This window comes from Adiantum capillus-veneris, chromosome 5, assembly GCF_014529385.1.
Source record: "Adiantum capillus-veneris isolate H3 chromosome 5, ASM1452938v2, whole genome shotgun sequence".
NCBI lineage: Eukaryota > Viridiplantae > Streptophyta > Polypodiopsida > Polypodiales > Pteridaceae > Adiantum > Adiantum capillus-veneris.
This window is the reverse complement of record NC_140935.1, coordinates 148,954,000-148,970,419: the sequence shown is the minus strand read 5'-3', so window position 1 is coordinate 148,970,419 and position 16,420 is coordinate 148,954,000. Positions and strand designations below refer to the sequence as shown.

Genomic DNA, 16,420 nt, shown 5'->3' with positions numbered 1-16,420 from the left:
TACATAGACTTCCCACAAAGTCATACATCCACAAATTTCCCACTGTATGCTGTAACCGCTGCGGCGGTTGTTATCAAGCAGCAAACACAAGCTACCTGATGAACTAGTGGATGTCACCTACAGTCTGTGTGAAGATGCGCCCATGATATATGTGACACACCTCCAAGAACTGTGAGCCGTCCTTCGATGTGTAGACAACCACAAATCAACACTCTGGGAGTGTTGATTTCCTTAGCACCTGCAGTCGTAGGCCGAAAACCCCAAATTTGCAGAGTCAGATCTGCACCCGCTGAGACCACGTAGTCGAAAATGGCCTGCGCAGAACTTTGTCGAAGCCGAACGGTGACCGAGATGACCTCAGAATGAAATTCTGAGCACACAAGATTTAGGGCCGTGTCTTTTCCTATCGAATTTCACTCCAATCTGAGCTGGTGACTCTAGCTTCCTGCAGTGCTGTCCCGAGCCTCGATCTGAGCTCTAATTCCAGTTGAAGGAGTACGAGCGGAAGTGCGACGCGAGAGAGAGTGCGAGAAGAAGAGCACGACGATATGGTGAACTCGCTCTACTGTAATGTGTAGAGCATAGTGAGTTCTTATTAGGTTTTTACAAAAGAATATGTGTACATACCTGGCGGCCCGCCCACTTACCTGGGCGACCACATTGGGCTTTATACCCCAACAAGATGGATGCAAGGCATACAATTAAAGGATAACCTAAACCTTGTCAATGCTTCCCAAGAGTAAGCAAATGTACAAAAGGTTAAAAATGAACAAAGTTTTTGTCTTATAAGACTCTCTTTTTCTTTATTGTGCTCCAAAAAAGAAGAAGAAGTAGTATGCATGCTTAGATCAAGTTTGCGGAGACTACGTCTCCCAAACAACAAGTAGAGCTTGTCACTCTACTATGGAAGATTGATAGGAATAATGTGCAAGCATGCTTGTGGCAGCCTCAGGCTCTCAAGCACCAAATGGACTAGTCATCCATTGTGGAATGATGTCGTAGGGTAACATAGGGATTCTCTACCCGCTAAGAAAAGGACTCATGAATATGCTTTATCTTCTCTACACCATAGTCGAGGACGACTATGATTTCAAGAGAGAGGTAATGTCATAATAATCAATATCTAATTCTCCTACATGATTTTCTCATGTTAAACTGATCATTCAATATGGAGAAGTGCCAGGGGAGAAAAAGCTAGAATATTGGTTAAGCTAGCAGACCGGCCACAGTAGGGATCCAAAGGAGGGAAAATAGGGTTCCAAAGGGGGGGGGCATCTGCAAAAGATCCATGTGCAACAATGGGCTAAAAAGACCCTAAGGTTCAGCCCATTAAGACTTCCAAAATGCTAAGGTTCCAAAATTCAAAGGTTGTGTCCAAAGGTCAACCATGGGGGGAATTGGATGCTTTGTGTGCGTCCCAAAAGTCTTTTCAAATCCCTACATAGGAGGGGGCGAGCCTAGCTTGTAGGGGATGAGAGAGAAAGTCACACACACACACACACACGCAAGCTCCCTTTACACAAAGGGAATGAGGGACACATGTCAGCTCCCTAGGCCAGATGCCCACAAGGTGTACCCAATTCCTATTGGATGGCCTTGGAGGTGGACCAATGAGAATTAGGCTAGAGTAAATCTAGTTTAATTAATTTAAAAACACTTAATAAAAGACCAATGAGAATAAAGTCCCTCTAGAAGACTATTGGACAGTCTCCCAAGGGGTCCAATGAGCATTCAGCAGCCCAATGGCTTGCCTGATTCCTATTGGCAAGGAGGCAAAGGGGTCCAATGAGAGTTTAGTTGAATTATTAAATTACCTAAAGCTCTCACAATTAAAAGGGGAAAGGGGGACACATGTTAGAAGGCTATCACTCATGCTGCTTAATTGTCATTGGCTAGCCCTAGGGAGGTCCAATGAGAGGGTATCAAGAGCAAATAGCAAGAGGGGTCGCCCAAGAGAGAGAGGGGGCTGATTTTTGCAAGGCATTATCACACACACACACTCACACAATCTCATGTGTGAAGTAAAGAAGACTCTCTCTCCTTCTCAAGCTTTAATGGAAAGCTTATCACCTACTCCAAGCTTGTGATAAGGGAGGCCTACACCAACAACTCTTCGCTTTGTGATGGAAATCCAACCAAGAGCCAAGCTTTAATGCATGCTCATCTCCTCTACCATGCTAATTACTAAGTTAAGCTATGCTAATATGAGTGATTATGTGAGGAGATGTACATCTTTCTCGTAAGACTACTCCTTGTTCCTCTCAATCTACTCTCATACCCTGCTAGCTCTCACCATCTTCGAAGGTGTGTGAGGTCTTGGGTCTGAGACCGGGGATAATTGATGTTGTGTTTGCTAAGTGTTTTGCTTTAGTGCATGAAGCTTTCATCTTCATTGCGCTAGCTAGTTTTGAAGGAACACAAAGAATTGTATTGTACAATGTCTCTCTTGATGGGAGAAACCATAATACAAACCCTTTTGGAGGGGGGACCGGCTCCATGCAAATCCGGTCCTCAATTGTTGTCAATAGTTTAATTTCTCTCTTTTTTGAAAGTATTGTTCATGCTATCTAACTAGGTGTTATGCTTTTTGTTTCTCTCTCCACCCAAGCACTCTTGTAATTCTCATTAGGAATCTATTCTAATGAAATGCCCACTATGTTCATGCTAATTTTCGCTACACACAAGTTTTTAGGCCATTAAATGTTACAAGCACTCTAAGGACTTTGTTTGGCAAGAACCCTCACTTTGCATGTGGTTAAAATAGCCAAGAGCTTCCTTTTCATAGCCTAGCAAGAAACCCTCAATTTGCATCTGGGTAAAGCCAAGAGCTTCCTTTCCATAGCCATGTTGGGCATATCTTGCAATCAACGTGCTCAGAGCCTTCTCAACCAGATTTGTTGGGTGGGCATATCCTCCCATAGCAGCACTCCAAGAACTTTGTCTGGTAATAAACCACCGGCAATAAACCGTCCCTTCACATCTAGTTAAAACAACTAGGAGCTTCCTTTTCATAGCCTGGCAAGAAATCCTCACTTCGCATTTGGTTAAAATAGCCAAGAGATTCCTTTTTACAACCATGTTGGGCATATCAAGATGCCGCTTAGCATATCCCACAAGAAGTGTTGTCCAAGAGTTTACATCAAGTATCGAAAGCTCATCAAACACTAAGTGTGTTTACGAGAGTTCACAACACTTGGCATACATTGACATCCATAAGGGCATTCCAAGTATCTATATTAGGTGCGCGAAGCTCATCAAACACCAATAGTGTAGACATGTAGTAGTGTTAGTGTGTATACGCGCTTCACCAGGGGCGCTTTTCTCCCACTGGGTTTTCCCCCCTGGACATCTGGTGTGAAAGGACACCTTATCTCTTAGGGTTTCATATAAGCTTTGTAGCTCTGAGTTTGAACACACAATTATTCCAATACAAAGAGACAGACTACAGAGATCTCGTACACAAGCTCTGTGTCTTCTCCTTCTCCATCTTCTTCCTACTCTGAGTTGCTGTCTTCCTTCTGTTTCCTGTTTCATCATCTTCAACAATTGGTATCAGAGCAAGGTGATTTCCAGAGCCTCTACTTGCGTTTTCACGTCCGCGCGCGCAATCGCAGTTTTCAGGCAGTTTTCAAAAAATTTGTTCGTGGGAGCATCCTCGACGTTCCGGGAGTATTCTGAGCAGGTGAGGAGGTGACCTGAGGTTTTACCCCCCTTTCGAAGCCGTTCGAGCCCTCAGAATTTCGTTCTGAGCAGCGTAGCAGAAGTTACTTTTCCGAGGCGTTTAGATCAAGAGGGTGTGCTTTTTGACAGATTTTCTTCAGGTAAACAGTTCTTTTGGGAAGCAGCTTGTCTTAGCTTTGTGCTGAGATTTTGTGTAGAGTTTTGCTTGGATTGGAGAGGAGATTTGTGAATCTCTTGGAGGTTCTTTTTCTCTCTTGTGTGCATCTACAGTATGGCTCAATCTACGGAGAAAGAGATTTTTGGTGCGTTTACATCCGAAGACAAATTGGATGGTACCAACTATTCTCTTTGGTCTTTTATGGCCAAAAATGTTTTGGTTGGTAAAGGATTGTGGGATTATGTATCTGGAGATGAAGTTCGTCCAGGTAGCATTGCACCTGCCACGCCTGGTCGTGGTGCAGTTGTTGGTGCAGGACCCTCACAAGTCACTCTAGAGCAAAAGAGATGGGATACTAAAGATGCACAGGCTATGGCTGTGATTGCCTTAACCATAAAGAGGACAATCACACCACATATCAGATCTTGCAGAACTTCTGAGGATGCTTGGAACACTCTGCAAGCTATGTTTGGAGGAAGAAACGCTGCCAGAATAGAGTTTTTGAAGAAACAACTTGACAAAATACAGATGGACGAAGGTGACGATATTGTCGAGCATCTTACAAAAATCAGGGATCTTAAAGAGCAATTGCTTAGCATTGATGAAGTGATTCCAGAGAAGGACTTGGTTTCCAAAACACTCAATTCACTACCACCATCTTATTTGACTTTTCAGACTTCTTTGACTCTGTCTTTGCGAGCTAATCCTGACCCTCTTCATTTTGAAGAGTTAGTGGCTTTGCTATTGCAGGAGGATCAATCACGTAAGAACAAGTCTTTACAGGTGGATGGTATGGATCATGCTCTTGTTGTACAGAACAAAAACAGGGGTAAAGAGAGTGCTCATCACTCCAAGTCTAGTGCAGGACAATCTTCTGAGAAGTCTAAAGGTGATTACGACAAGTCCAAGAAGAAAGGTAAATGTCACTACTGCAAGAAACCTGGTCACTACATTAGTGAGTGTAAAAAGCGAATTGCTAAAGAAAAGAAGAAAGAGTCAAGTTTGGTTGTTTCAGCTTCTGGTGATTCTTCTACAGCTAAAGAAGAGTCTGCAAACTTTGTGCAGGATTCTTATGCTTTTGTAGTATGTTCAAATTTTTCTGCTTACAGTGTTGACAAGACACAAATGATTTGGTACTTTGATAGTGGTGCATCCAGGCATATTACTTCAAGGAAGGATTTGTTTTGTTCATTGGATGCAGCTCCAGCAGGAAAGAAGGTGACATGTGCAAATAATGCTTCTTATCCAATCAAAGGTGTTGGTAAGATTTTGATTACCATTTCAGATGGTTCAGATTTATGCTTGCCAGATGTCTTATATGTTCCAGGGATCAAGAAGAATTTGTTGTCTGTATCCTCTCTTGCAAAAAATGGTCTTCGGGTCATTTTTGAGGATGACAGATGTGTTGTACGAGATCGAGAGAATGGTTATTCTCTTATCACTACAGGTACGCTGGAAAATGGACTATTTGTGCTAGATCGTTATGAAAAGCAGATTCAGGTATGTATTGCAGAAACAAAGACTCAGGCCATGCAGGATGCTGAGTTGTGGCATGCTAGATTTGGGCATGTTGGTTATGGCAGTTTGATGACTTTACAACGTCATAATATGGTGCATGATTTGTCTTTATTGGAGATGCCACCAAGACATGTATGTGAAGGTTGCGTTCTTGGAAAGATGCACAGATTTGCATTTTCGCAGGATGGTTCAATTAGAGCGACAAGAAAGTTGCAACTTGTACACAGTGATGTATGTGGTCCTATGAGGACGCCATCTATAGGAAACAACCTTTATTTTGTGACCTTCATTGATGACTTTTCCAGGTTTTGTTGGGTGTATCCACTCAAAGCAAAGTCAGATGTGTTTGCAGTTTTTCAACATTATGTCTCCATGGTTGAAAATGAAACAGGTTGCAAAGTACAGACTCTTCATACCGATCGAGGAGGTGAATACATGTCAGGTGCATTTAAGGATTTTTTGGGAAAGAAAGGCATTAAACACCAATGCACTATGCCATACACACCACAACAGAATGGTGTTGCAGAAAGGAAGAACAGGTCTTTAATGGAGACAGCTAGATGTATGCTCAAGGCTAAGAGTTTGCCTCATAAGCTCTGGATGGAGGCAGTTGCTTGTGCAGCACATGTTTTGAACAGGTGTCCTACTCGTGCCTTGAAGACCATTACTGCATATGAAGCTTGGTATGACAAAAAACCTTCAGTCAGTTATCTTCGTGTTTTTGGTTGTCTTGCTTATGCTCACATCCCTCACCAGTTACGTGGGAAGCTTGATGATAAAGCAATCAAATGTATATTTGTGGGGTACAGTAGTGGAAGTAAAGGTTATAGACTTTACAATCCTGCTACAAACAAGATTTTTGAAAGTCGTGATGTAATTTTTGCAGAAACTACTGCTCAACCTATGGTTGCTTTTGATGTACCTCATATGCAGACACATGATGTATTTGAAGGTTTGCTTCCTTCTTTTGTGGAGAATCAAGAATCACAACAGGTTGAGAATCTTGATCAATCTTTTGATCAGCATGTGACACCTCATGATGTAGAGGAAATTGTGCGTGAAGAGCAAGAAGTTCTCAGGGAAGAAAGAACCTTGCCTAAATGGGTTCAGAAAACTTTGCAGGATAGCAAGTTGGATGCACCGTTGCCACGAAAAACACGTGCTGGTACTACTTTTGGCAGAGAGCAAGTAGATTTGGCTTGCTTTAGCACTCTTTGTGATGCAGATGAGCCTGATTCATTTGAACAAGCTTTAGAGTGTGTTCAGTGGAAAGATGCTATGCAGCAAGAAATTGATTCTATTCATAAGAATCATACATGGGATCTAGTGGACTTGCCTACAGGTAAAAAGCCTATTGGTACAAAGTGGGTTTTTAAGGTAAAAAGGAAACAAGATGGTACTGTTGACAGGTACAAAGCAAGGCTTGTGGCAAAAGGCTATGCGCAACAGAAAGGCATAGATTATGATGAAACCTTTGCTCCTACTTCTCGTGCGTCCACAGTTAGATCACTAGTTGCAATTGCTGCTCATCATGGTTGGAAAGTGCATCAGTTGGATATCAAAACTGCTTTTTTGAATGGTGATTTGCAGGAAGAAGTTTATGTAAGTCAACCAAGTGGTTTTGTTGTAAAAGGTCAAGAGCAAAAGGTATGTAGATTGCGTAAAGCTTTGTATGGTCTCAAACAGGCTCCAAGAGCATGGTATGAGAAGATACATACTTATTTGATTGGCCAGGGATTTCAGAATAGTCCAACAGAAAGTACTTTGTATGTCAAAAAGAGAGATGGAGTTCTCATTATGCTAACACTTTATGTGGATGATATGCTTCTTACAGGCAATAATGCAAATGAAATTGAAGCGTTTAAAGATGCTTTGAGAAAAACCTTTGAGATATCTGATCTTGGTTTGCTACATTATTACTTGGGTATTCAGTTTGTGCAATCAGAGGATGGCATATACATGTTGCAGGCAAAATATTTGCATAAAATTTTGGACAAGTTTGGTATGCAAAATTGTAAGCCAATCTCTACACCCGTAGAAACTGGATCAAAGTTGAGCATGCACGATGCTGGAGAACCTTTTGATGTACATACTTATGCAACAGCGGTTGGTTGCTTGATATATTTGGCAGGCAACACTCGTCCAGACATTCAATTTGGGGTTTCACAAGCAAGCAGATTTATGCACAGCCCAGGTATGCATCATTGGCAGGCTGTGAAGCGCATACTTCGTTACCTTTCAGGTACCCCTAATCTTGCCATGTTCTTTCCAAGGGGGGATATGTATGGAAAGCACAGTTCTATGCAGCTTCTTGGTTACAGCGATTCAGATTGGGCTGGTGATTTTGACACACGACATTCCACAAGTGGCAATTGTTTTTTCTTGGGAAATGCATGTATATCTTGGCTAAGCAAGAAGCAACCCACAGTGGCTACATCAACTTGTGAAGCTGAGTACAGGGCAGCTTTCACGGCAACAGTTGATTGTGTATGGATACGCAGGTTATTGGCAGATCTTTGTGAGTGTCAACAGGCACCCACTACCATTTTCACTGACAGTCAGAGTGCTATGGCAGTTGCAAGGAATCCAGTATTTCATGCAAGAACAAAGCACATAGAGGTTCACTACCACTATGTCAGGGAAAGGCTACATGCAGGGGAGATCACACTAACTTACTGTCCTACACAGGATAACATTGCAGATCTATTTACGAAGGCGTTATCACGAGAAAAGTTTGAAGCTTTCCGAAAAGCTTTGGGCTTACTCTCATACACATGATGATCTGCTACCTTGTACGGATTCACACTATCACTACAGGGGGGATTTGTAGACATGTAGTAGTGTTAGTGTGTATACGCGCTTCACCAGGGGCACTTTTCTCCCACTGGGTTTTTCCCCTTGGACATCTGGTGTGAAAGGACACCTTATCTCTTAGGGTTTCATATAAGCTTTGTAGCTCTGAGTTTGAACACACAATTATTCCAATACAAAGAGACAGACTACAGAGATCTCGTACACAAGCTCTGTGTCTTCTCCTTCTCCATCTTCTTCCTACTCTGAGTTGCTGTCTTCCTTTTGTTTCCTGTTTCATCATCTTCAACAAATAGAGCATTTGAAAATGCTTCAAAGTTTGCATTCATGTGAACCAATGTAGTGCCAAACCCCTTGCTTTCGAGCCTGTATCTCAACACCTTTCTAAATTGACATTAAGTCACACATAAAGGCGATTAAATTTAGGGGAATACCTTGGTCCTACATTTGGATCCTATAAACTTCATCCAATTAAAAGGAGTGACTAAATGCATTAGGAATCCTAGTGTAAGTGTTGCACATGCGAACAAATCAATTTAAGAGTCCTCGACCAAAAATCTCATCATAAAGCTGTTTCTTGCTCACGTCAATGTCACTGCCTTTGCCCTTGAGGAGGACGTCAACCACAACTCCTTAGCAATGCACCTCTGTGCGATGTGTCAATGTGCTCCATTTTTTAGCTTTTTAGCGTAACTATTTTATCTATTTTCAATTTTGTAGTTCCATGTGGAATGCTATGCTTCAATATTCACCAAAAGCCTCTTAGATAATCACGATAAAAATCACTTTTCTTCTCTTTTCTCCCTATCTCTCTTTCCCTCTGTATTAATCTCTCTCTCCCTCTCTCTCTCTCTCTCTCTCTCTCTCACACACACACACACACAGTGACACACACACCCACAAAAAGGTTGGCTTTTGACCGCCAAATTAGCCTGTGTGCGCCTTTAAAAACGAAAAATAATGTGCCGACTTTAGAGGAGGTCTATATAAAGGGGCCACCAATACGTTTATCCTTCGAGGGCTTCGCTCACAGGCATGGCCGTTTGCCCCTCTTGCGCTTCTCTCAGATCTCGACCGTGCTGGCTTATAGTTGTCTTGTCAGCAACTCAAGGTCGCGTTCTCTCGCGATCTTGGAGAGAAGGTTGCCTTGATCAGAAACGCCAGAGCCATATCTTGCTCACAACCCAATTTGACGGGAAGCAACAGGTAAAACTCTACAGGGACGAAAGTTCGGATGCAGGCAACTCGTCTCTGTAGAGTGCTTCCCAGATGGTAGTGTGCGATTTGAAGAGCGTGTCGCTGCCTTGTTTCTTTTGTCTAGACCATTATCTTTCTGTGTGAGCATGCATGCAATGAACAAATCATTGGCGTGCTGATTGTTTCTTCTGTGGTTTGCAGGAAAGGATTCCACTGCTTGGCTCCATCTTCAGGTGTGGCTTGATCATTCTATGACCTAGAACTGGTGGATGTAAACCATTCCATGTGTCAAATGTGATCCTTCCTATGGGTGCGCTCACGTGGTGGATCAATACATAATAGAAAAATATTTTTTGGGTGTCTGAGGGGGCCTTAACCCCCTCCATCGTGGTGTGCCTGGCTTGTGTGTGCGTGCGCGTGTGCGCTCGTCTTACATCATGACGATGTGGGGAGAGAGAGAGAGAGAGAGAGAGAGAGAGAGAGAGAGAGAGAGAGAGAGATTATTGGTTGGTGGTTTTTTGATTCAACTTGGAAATCTCCACAGAGATGACACTTAACCGGATAGAGAGACATAATAGATAGTGATTGAAGGAGTTTCATGAATCGCGATTGTTTAATGACGTAGCACATTAAAAACCACTGCATTAGTCCTCAGATCCCGTATCATGGTGTACTTGCTTAGCCTTGTCAGCAATCAAGCTGCTTTCTCTCTGAGGTTGAATGCAGGGAACATGCTGTTACACTGCATGCAATTATGTACTTTAGTAGCGTACGTCTGTCAAAAATTAGTCCTCAGATTGCTCCTCATGATGTACATGTTTAGCCTTGTCAATCATCGAGCTACCTTCTCTCTTGAGGTAGAATGCAGAGAACGCGCTGTCTACACTGCACTCTCGATTACTGCAAAATTTTCGAATGATGATGATGGTGCCTCGGTTTGCAGAAGACAGTCTTATTCAATTATCTGCTTCAGGGTATGTCTCTTTCTTCTTGTTACTAATCTAGACCATTGTTTTTTTTGTGTGAGCATGTGTGTTGATCATTAAAATTTGTGATTTGCAGGAATGGATCCCTTTGTCCGCTCCATTTTGGGTGTTGCTTGATCTGAATGGCTTTACTGTATCAATTAGAAGTGCCGGATGTAAATCTCTTGTGTGTCAAATATGATCCTTCCCCTATGGGTGCGCTCACGGGGTGGATCAGGACATAATAGAAAAAGCTTTATTGGTGTCGGAGGAGGCCTTCACCCCCTCTGCTGTGGTGTGTGTTGCTTTGGGTGGGGGCATTTGTGAGCGTGTGCCTGTGTGTGATGTGCTTATGTGTGGCTTGATGTTCTGGGAGAGAGAGAGAGAGAGAGAGAGAGAGAGTTGGCTGGTTGGTGTTTTTTCCTTCTAATGTGAACATCTCCCTAGAGTAAGATAGATCATACGATTGTTTAATGGGGTAGTTAATTCAAGATCAATACATTATGATGGATTTGGGGTGGTGCAATGCCAAGTTGAGCTTTGAATTAAACAGATTTTCATTGTATAGCTCAAAAGATCGGGAAGTAGTTAGAGAAATGTCTGTGTTTGGGGTGTGTTGAAATTTATGGATAGCTGCCTCTATGCGTAAAAGATATGCATGTAGGTATATTTTATTGTAGCTACATACATACTGGTAGCTTTCTAAATCAATTTCCAATGAATCTTCATGTATACCTCCATGATTCCTTCCATTCTCATCTAAAACTTAACGATTCTTTCCATTCTCATCAAAAACTTCGATTCAGAACAGACTTGACCTGCAGATCTCCAGAACGGCGTCGTATGCCATTTCTCATAGCCATCATATCAACACCCTCGCGGTGCCCAAGCAACCGAAAAAAAAAACCGTCTCTTGTCTGCTCGGTCGCCCGCTTGACCTGCTGCTATAACAGGGCGATGCGTGACGTTCGCCAGCACCTGCCTCTTGGGGCAATAGCTATGGCAACAGGAGATGCTTCTGCCTGCAGGATTGCAACAATGAGAGAGAGAGAGAGAGAGAGAGAGAGAGAGAGAGAGAGAGAAGCTGCAATAGTGTGATATCTGCCTGCCACAATTTTTGAAGGCATCTTCACAAGATTCTCTTCCAGTCTTTTTTCACTGAAACATCACTGCATCAGTGATTTTTTTATATTTTAAGATTTAGCACGGTGTTTATTTGCATCTTCAACAAATCAATGAGCCTAGAAACTTTTGACCAGTGTTCAGTTTTTTTTGTTGTTTATAATCTCGGTAGAGCAGAGCCAAATACCTTTGGATTGCTTTGCATGCGGCGTGTGCAAAATTGGACAGATGCTAGGATAGTCTGAGCCTAGAGAGTTGCAGCTCTGGTCTCCTCTTAATGACAGTTCAGGTCTCGGGATAAAGTGATGTGTTGGTCTGGTGCTAATAGAGCTCTCTCCTGAAGTGAAAGTAAGACAACAAAATCCCCCCCCCCCCCCCCCCCCCCCCCCCCGTGCCTTGCCGCTGCCACCCTTGCCCGTCCTTTTCTACCCCTTAAAACCCCAAAAGGAAACCCAAAACCTGAAAAGAAACTATAAAAGCAACTGAAATTGCCGGAACACTCTGCATCTTTAGGACAATTTTCAAAGAGTAAAATTTAAGTCAATTGAAAGACCTTCCATCAACTTCTGTGTACATATATGCAAGACAATGGAAGACTGTTATTTGCTGGGCGCCTGCACAAGCATCAGTGTATGAATGTGTTTTGGTTGTATATTTTCAATGTGTTGCAGGTAAGATGAAGGACCTGGATCTGTAGCTTCAGCAATTGATGCTTGTATCTCTGTGTCAAATGACAACTCTTTTATTCAGAGGCAGGAAACTCAAAAGACATAATATTTCAGATGGTTGATGTGATGATTATGAAGGTTGTTAACTAGTAGGGATTCACTGTCAAGCTGAAAGGTGATGGGCTCATCAGCTAAATGGAAATCAGCATCTAAGGAAGACGACTATATCTATTTTGTGTGCAGCAGGTTGTCAGAAGAAAGCAATTTATGTTGTAAGGTGGAGATGCTGATGCTAGGCGATCAGTCTATGGGCACCGTAAATGATGACCTTCATCTGGGTATGTTCTCGGCTTCTTTGTCGTTTTGTTATGTTCTTTCGTTGTGTAGCCCTTTTTGTAAGGTTCAACTCTTCTGTGAAGTTCGAACATGCACTCAATTTTTCTTTTTGTTCTCAGAGGTACGGGCATGTCAATCATTATCTACTGGTGAAATAGTCTGCATAGTTGCACCAGCCGAGAATCGCTGGTGTCCACAGGTTTATGGAGTCCACACAACATTGAAGGAACATGTGGAACATCTATCGCACAGAAGTTATTGCAGAGGATTGGGGTGCTTTGACTCACATGAGGTGCTTCGAAGGAAGCACCACCTCCAGTTGTCATGTACAATGTGCAATTTTAAGTTTCTTTTCCCAGAAGTTTGGCCTTTCTGTAGAGTCGTTGCTTTCTTGTTCCGTTTGTACATGTTGAAGGAGTGCTGGACGCTATGAACCATAGCAGAGCAACTCTTCAATGCCTATGCTCAATTTGTACGCCTGAAGTGTCCACATGCTGAAGAGATTATATTGTGCAGCAGTTATCTTGTTTCTTATGATTCGAATATGTTGCTGCAAGTAGTCATGAATAACTGCTGCCAGCCATGCACAATTTGCGAAGTTCCAATGCGTCTTAGAAAAAGAGGAGAGGTGGCTATGAGTCCAATACCTGATCTATCAACCCCCTTGGGTTGTGACGAATTTGTTCAAACTTGAATTCCTACAGTGAATTCTGGCTGGATGATTTTGGTGCGAGGATGTGGGTATGCTATAATATAGCAACGGAGGCATAAAGCTGGATCTTCATGTCACTCCATTGCTGACCTTGCCTGTGCTTGCGTTGGTTAGAACTAGATGTATGCATATTATGCTTTAAACAGATATTTATGCATGCTGGTGTATTGAGAGTAATTTACCATGTAGCTATGCTCCTCGGTAGCTTAAAGGCAGAGCTATTGATGTTTTGGTTAATAAGGTGTAGGTTCGATTCCTACCTGAGGAAGTTGACATGCTGATGTGGATGCTCTTCAATTTTAAGATCCTATCATATTTGAAGACTAGACACTGTCACAGTGGAGGAATGCCAATTTTGTCTCTTACATTGTTAGCTTGCTCGCATCCAAGCTCCGAACCTCTCCCAATAAGGAGATGGTGATAGAAGAGGTAAAAGTAATTTGACTCACTACTGCGAGAAATCATGTAGGTGATCTGATTCACGTGAGTGCAACTCATTGTCGAAATCAGTAAGGAAGGTATGCTGGAAGAAGCAGAGAGCTATTGAGTTTTTTTGAAATACTTGGGAACTTTGTTCATTTGGAATTCAGCTATAATAAATTATGTGTTCAAAATGTTTATGGTTTACAAAGCTATAATAAATTATGTGTTCAAAATGTTTACGGTTGTTGCAGGATGGTTGTGTTGGTTGCTGGGTTATGAATGAGATCTAACTTCGCCATGTTATTTCCGACACAGGCGATCTGCACCTTCGACTAGATTCATTGTAAAATGTATGGAAGGTTAAGTGAGATGGGCTACTCGAGACATAATTGAATATTTTTACTTCCTAGTAAGTCTGTTGTCTGATTCTAACAGCACAAAAGAACTTTCCAGTTCAACGAAACTATTGACCAACGACGGGGACAGTTTTATATTAAAATGTTGTGTGGCATTAAATTTTGTACAAAGGGTGTCAAAACAATCAAATTTTAGTCTATTTATGTGGTGGAAGGTTATCTGCTCCTCCAGAAAATTGTATACAATTAAAAATCCCAACACAAATAAAGAAGGGTCCTCACTTGCATCCATACAAACGAGCATGACGTTTTGTGAAGCTTGGATCGTTTCACACTTGTTGACATATCCCTAACCAGTTACCAACAGCCCCAAAGAGTATTTAATGACAAAAAGAAAGGCATATATGAATGATAGAATCTAGCCTAATCTGATGGTTACCCTCTCAAAGTACTCATGTAAACATCCCGTCCATATAGGACACAAGATAAGTTTATGATTCTCATATGCAATCTAAATTTCCTCGATGAGGCCATTAACAAACAAACCATTCTTTAGAACCTTATTAGTATCAAGATGCAGCATAAGCACTCATTTAATGTTGAATCAATTGTAACGCTCGAACTTTTCACACAAAGGTTTACTTATTATATTCAGTGATATTTACATTTGGTTCAAGTATATTCCATATCATACCATCACAAAGGTTGCCCTTGGTATCGTATTTACCACAAATACCCAACAAAGTTCTTAGGACAGAAGATCAAAACTCGCAAAGAAGGCTATAGGCATACAATTGCGTGTACATGACCACCCCCTTCTTAGGACAGAAGATCAAAACTTCGAAAGAAGGTTATAGGCATACAATTGCGTGTACATGACCACCCCCTTCTTAGGATAGAAGATAGAAACTTGCAAAGCAGGCTATAGGAATACAATTGTGTGTACATGGCGACCGCCTTCGTGTTGCAAACCTAGTAACCAAACTAGCTACACAAATGTGTTGTATCCACCTTATGCAAGAAAAATAATATAGCCTAGAAAGTTAGATATACACTTTGCAAGTAAGGTCAACCACTCTATACACATGGATTTACCCAACACAAGCTCTATCCACCAAAAGAGGAGCATTGCACTGTAAGTGCTTCAAGAGTAGCAAACATTGGAAATTTCTTGCTGCATTTAATCTGGTAAGATTATTTTGGAAAACAATAAACCAAGTTTATATGATCAAGTTTGTTGTATTGAGTAAGGTTGTGATTAGCATGTCATTATCATGAATGGAAAACTCTCTAAACCTCCCTAATCCCTACAAATGCAACTCCTACAAATGGTATCAAAGCCATTAGCTAAATAAAGCATTTCTTATTCTACTAGACCCTAAGCACATAATCATATTCGTCTATGCTAGATCTTTTGAAGTTCCTCTCTTGCTCACAAAATTGATTCAATTTCTTTGCTTGTGCATTTTAGATAAGCACTAATCTTTGCCTAACTACTCATGTATTGGGCATGTTCTTGAGCCACTATCCTTCATGTAGTAATTAAGCAAGCGCTTAGCATGTCCATAATAGGCTCTCTCTGAATAGCACCTCAAAAGTGTGTTTGTGTAGTTTATTTCACGTTCATTAATATTTTAACCTTGCATTTTATTTGTTCACTTTGGCCAATAATTTTAAGCCTCAATAATGTGTGCATTTATAAAATTGTAGAAGTTTGAGCTTATTTAAAACCTTGTGTATGTGACTTGCATGATTGTGCTCAATTTGACTACACACCCCCTTCCTTTCTCCGAGGCTTTGGAGGAATTCTAGAGCATTAACGCTCTCTGACAAGAGCATTGAGAGGAAGAAACAACTATATCACAGCTAGATGGCGACTCTGCACGGATACACCTCACAATGGTCGTACATTGCAGGGGGAGGTGTCATGAGTACTCTTTGTGGGTGGACATTCACTACCCAGAAGGCGCCCCTTCTCATCTCATGCATGGTGGCTTGTTGAATCTGCTATTGCTTGAACGTGAGCACATCCTCATGATGATGAGTTGCAGCCCTTCATCCCTTTCACAAGAAGATTTAGAGATTTTCTCATGTAGGAAAACAGAGTCTTTTTCAGTGTTTTTCATACAATGCATAACATCATGAACTTCTGCTCGAGAGGCACCGCATACCTAGCTAGGTACGATTGGGCGCAGGGGACCCCCGTCCCCCCCCCCCCCCCCCCCCCCCCCCCCCCCCATCGAGCCGGCGGTCCCTGCCCCCAATCGTACCTAGCTAGATATGCGGTGCCTCCCTTGTAGAAGCTCATGATGTTGAGGTAGGTCACAATGTGGGACTTCTTGTGAGAATTTGTCCAAAACTCCTTGGAGATAATAAAACCATCACACATGATGATGAGCTGCAACTCTTCATCCCTCTCTCTCCCATGACTCACCTGCATTCCTCCCCGACCCTCCATCTACTGTCCATTATTG

At 42.1% G+C, this 16,420-nt stretch overlaps 1 protein-coding gene and 1 pseudogene across 2 annotated transcripts; both read left to right on the top strand.

Annotated features, from left to right (window-relative positions):
• The first annotated feature begins 9,152 nt into the window (after nucleotides 1-9,152).
• Nucleotides 9,153-10,595, top strand: LOC147458267 (uncharacterized; annotated as a pseudogene). The gene is made up of 4 exons (XR_015188210.1): nucleotides 9,153-9,373; nucleotides 9,566-9,597; nucleotides 10,188-10,338; nucleotides 10,427-10,595. The product of XR_015188210.1 is annotated as an uncharacterized LOC147458267 (transcript).
• A 1,434-nt stretch (nucleotides 10,596-12,029) lies between these two features.
• On the top strand, nucleotides 12,030-16,062 carry LOC147458266 (uncharacterized). The gene is made up of 5 exons (XM_086513417.1): nucleotides 12,030-12,081; nucleotides 12,273-12,294; nucleotides 12,366-12,457; nucleotides 12,575-12,654; nucleotides 13,495-16,062. The coding sequence occupies exons 1-5, from the start codon at nucleotides 12,030-12,032 to the stop codon at nucleotides 13,609-13,611; spliced, it is 363 nt and encodes a 120-aa protein (XP_086369543.1). The 3' UTR covers nucleotides 13,612-16,062.
• The last annotated feature ends 358 nt before the right edge of the window (nucleotides 16,063-16,420 follow it).

Coding starts and splice junctions, on each gene's coding strand:
- LOC147458266 (XM_086513417.1), top strand. CDS start 12,030: ATGCAAGACAATGGAAGACTGTTATTTGCTGGGCGCCTGCACAAGCAT. Junction 12,295..12,365: donor ATTCACTGTCAAGCTGAAAG/GTGATGGGCTCA, acceptor TGTGTGCAGCAG/GTTGTCAGAAGAAAGCAATT. Junction 12,655..13,494: donor AGAATCGCTGGTGTCCACAG/GTTTATGGAGTC, acceptor TTTGAAGACTAG/ACACTGTCACAGTGGAGGAA.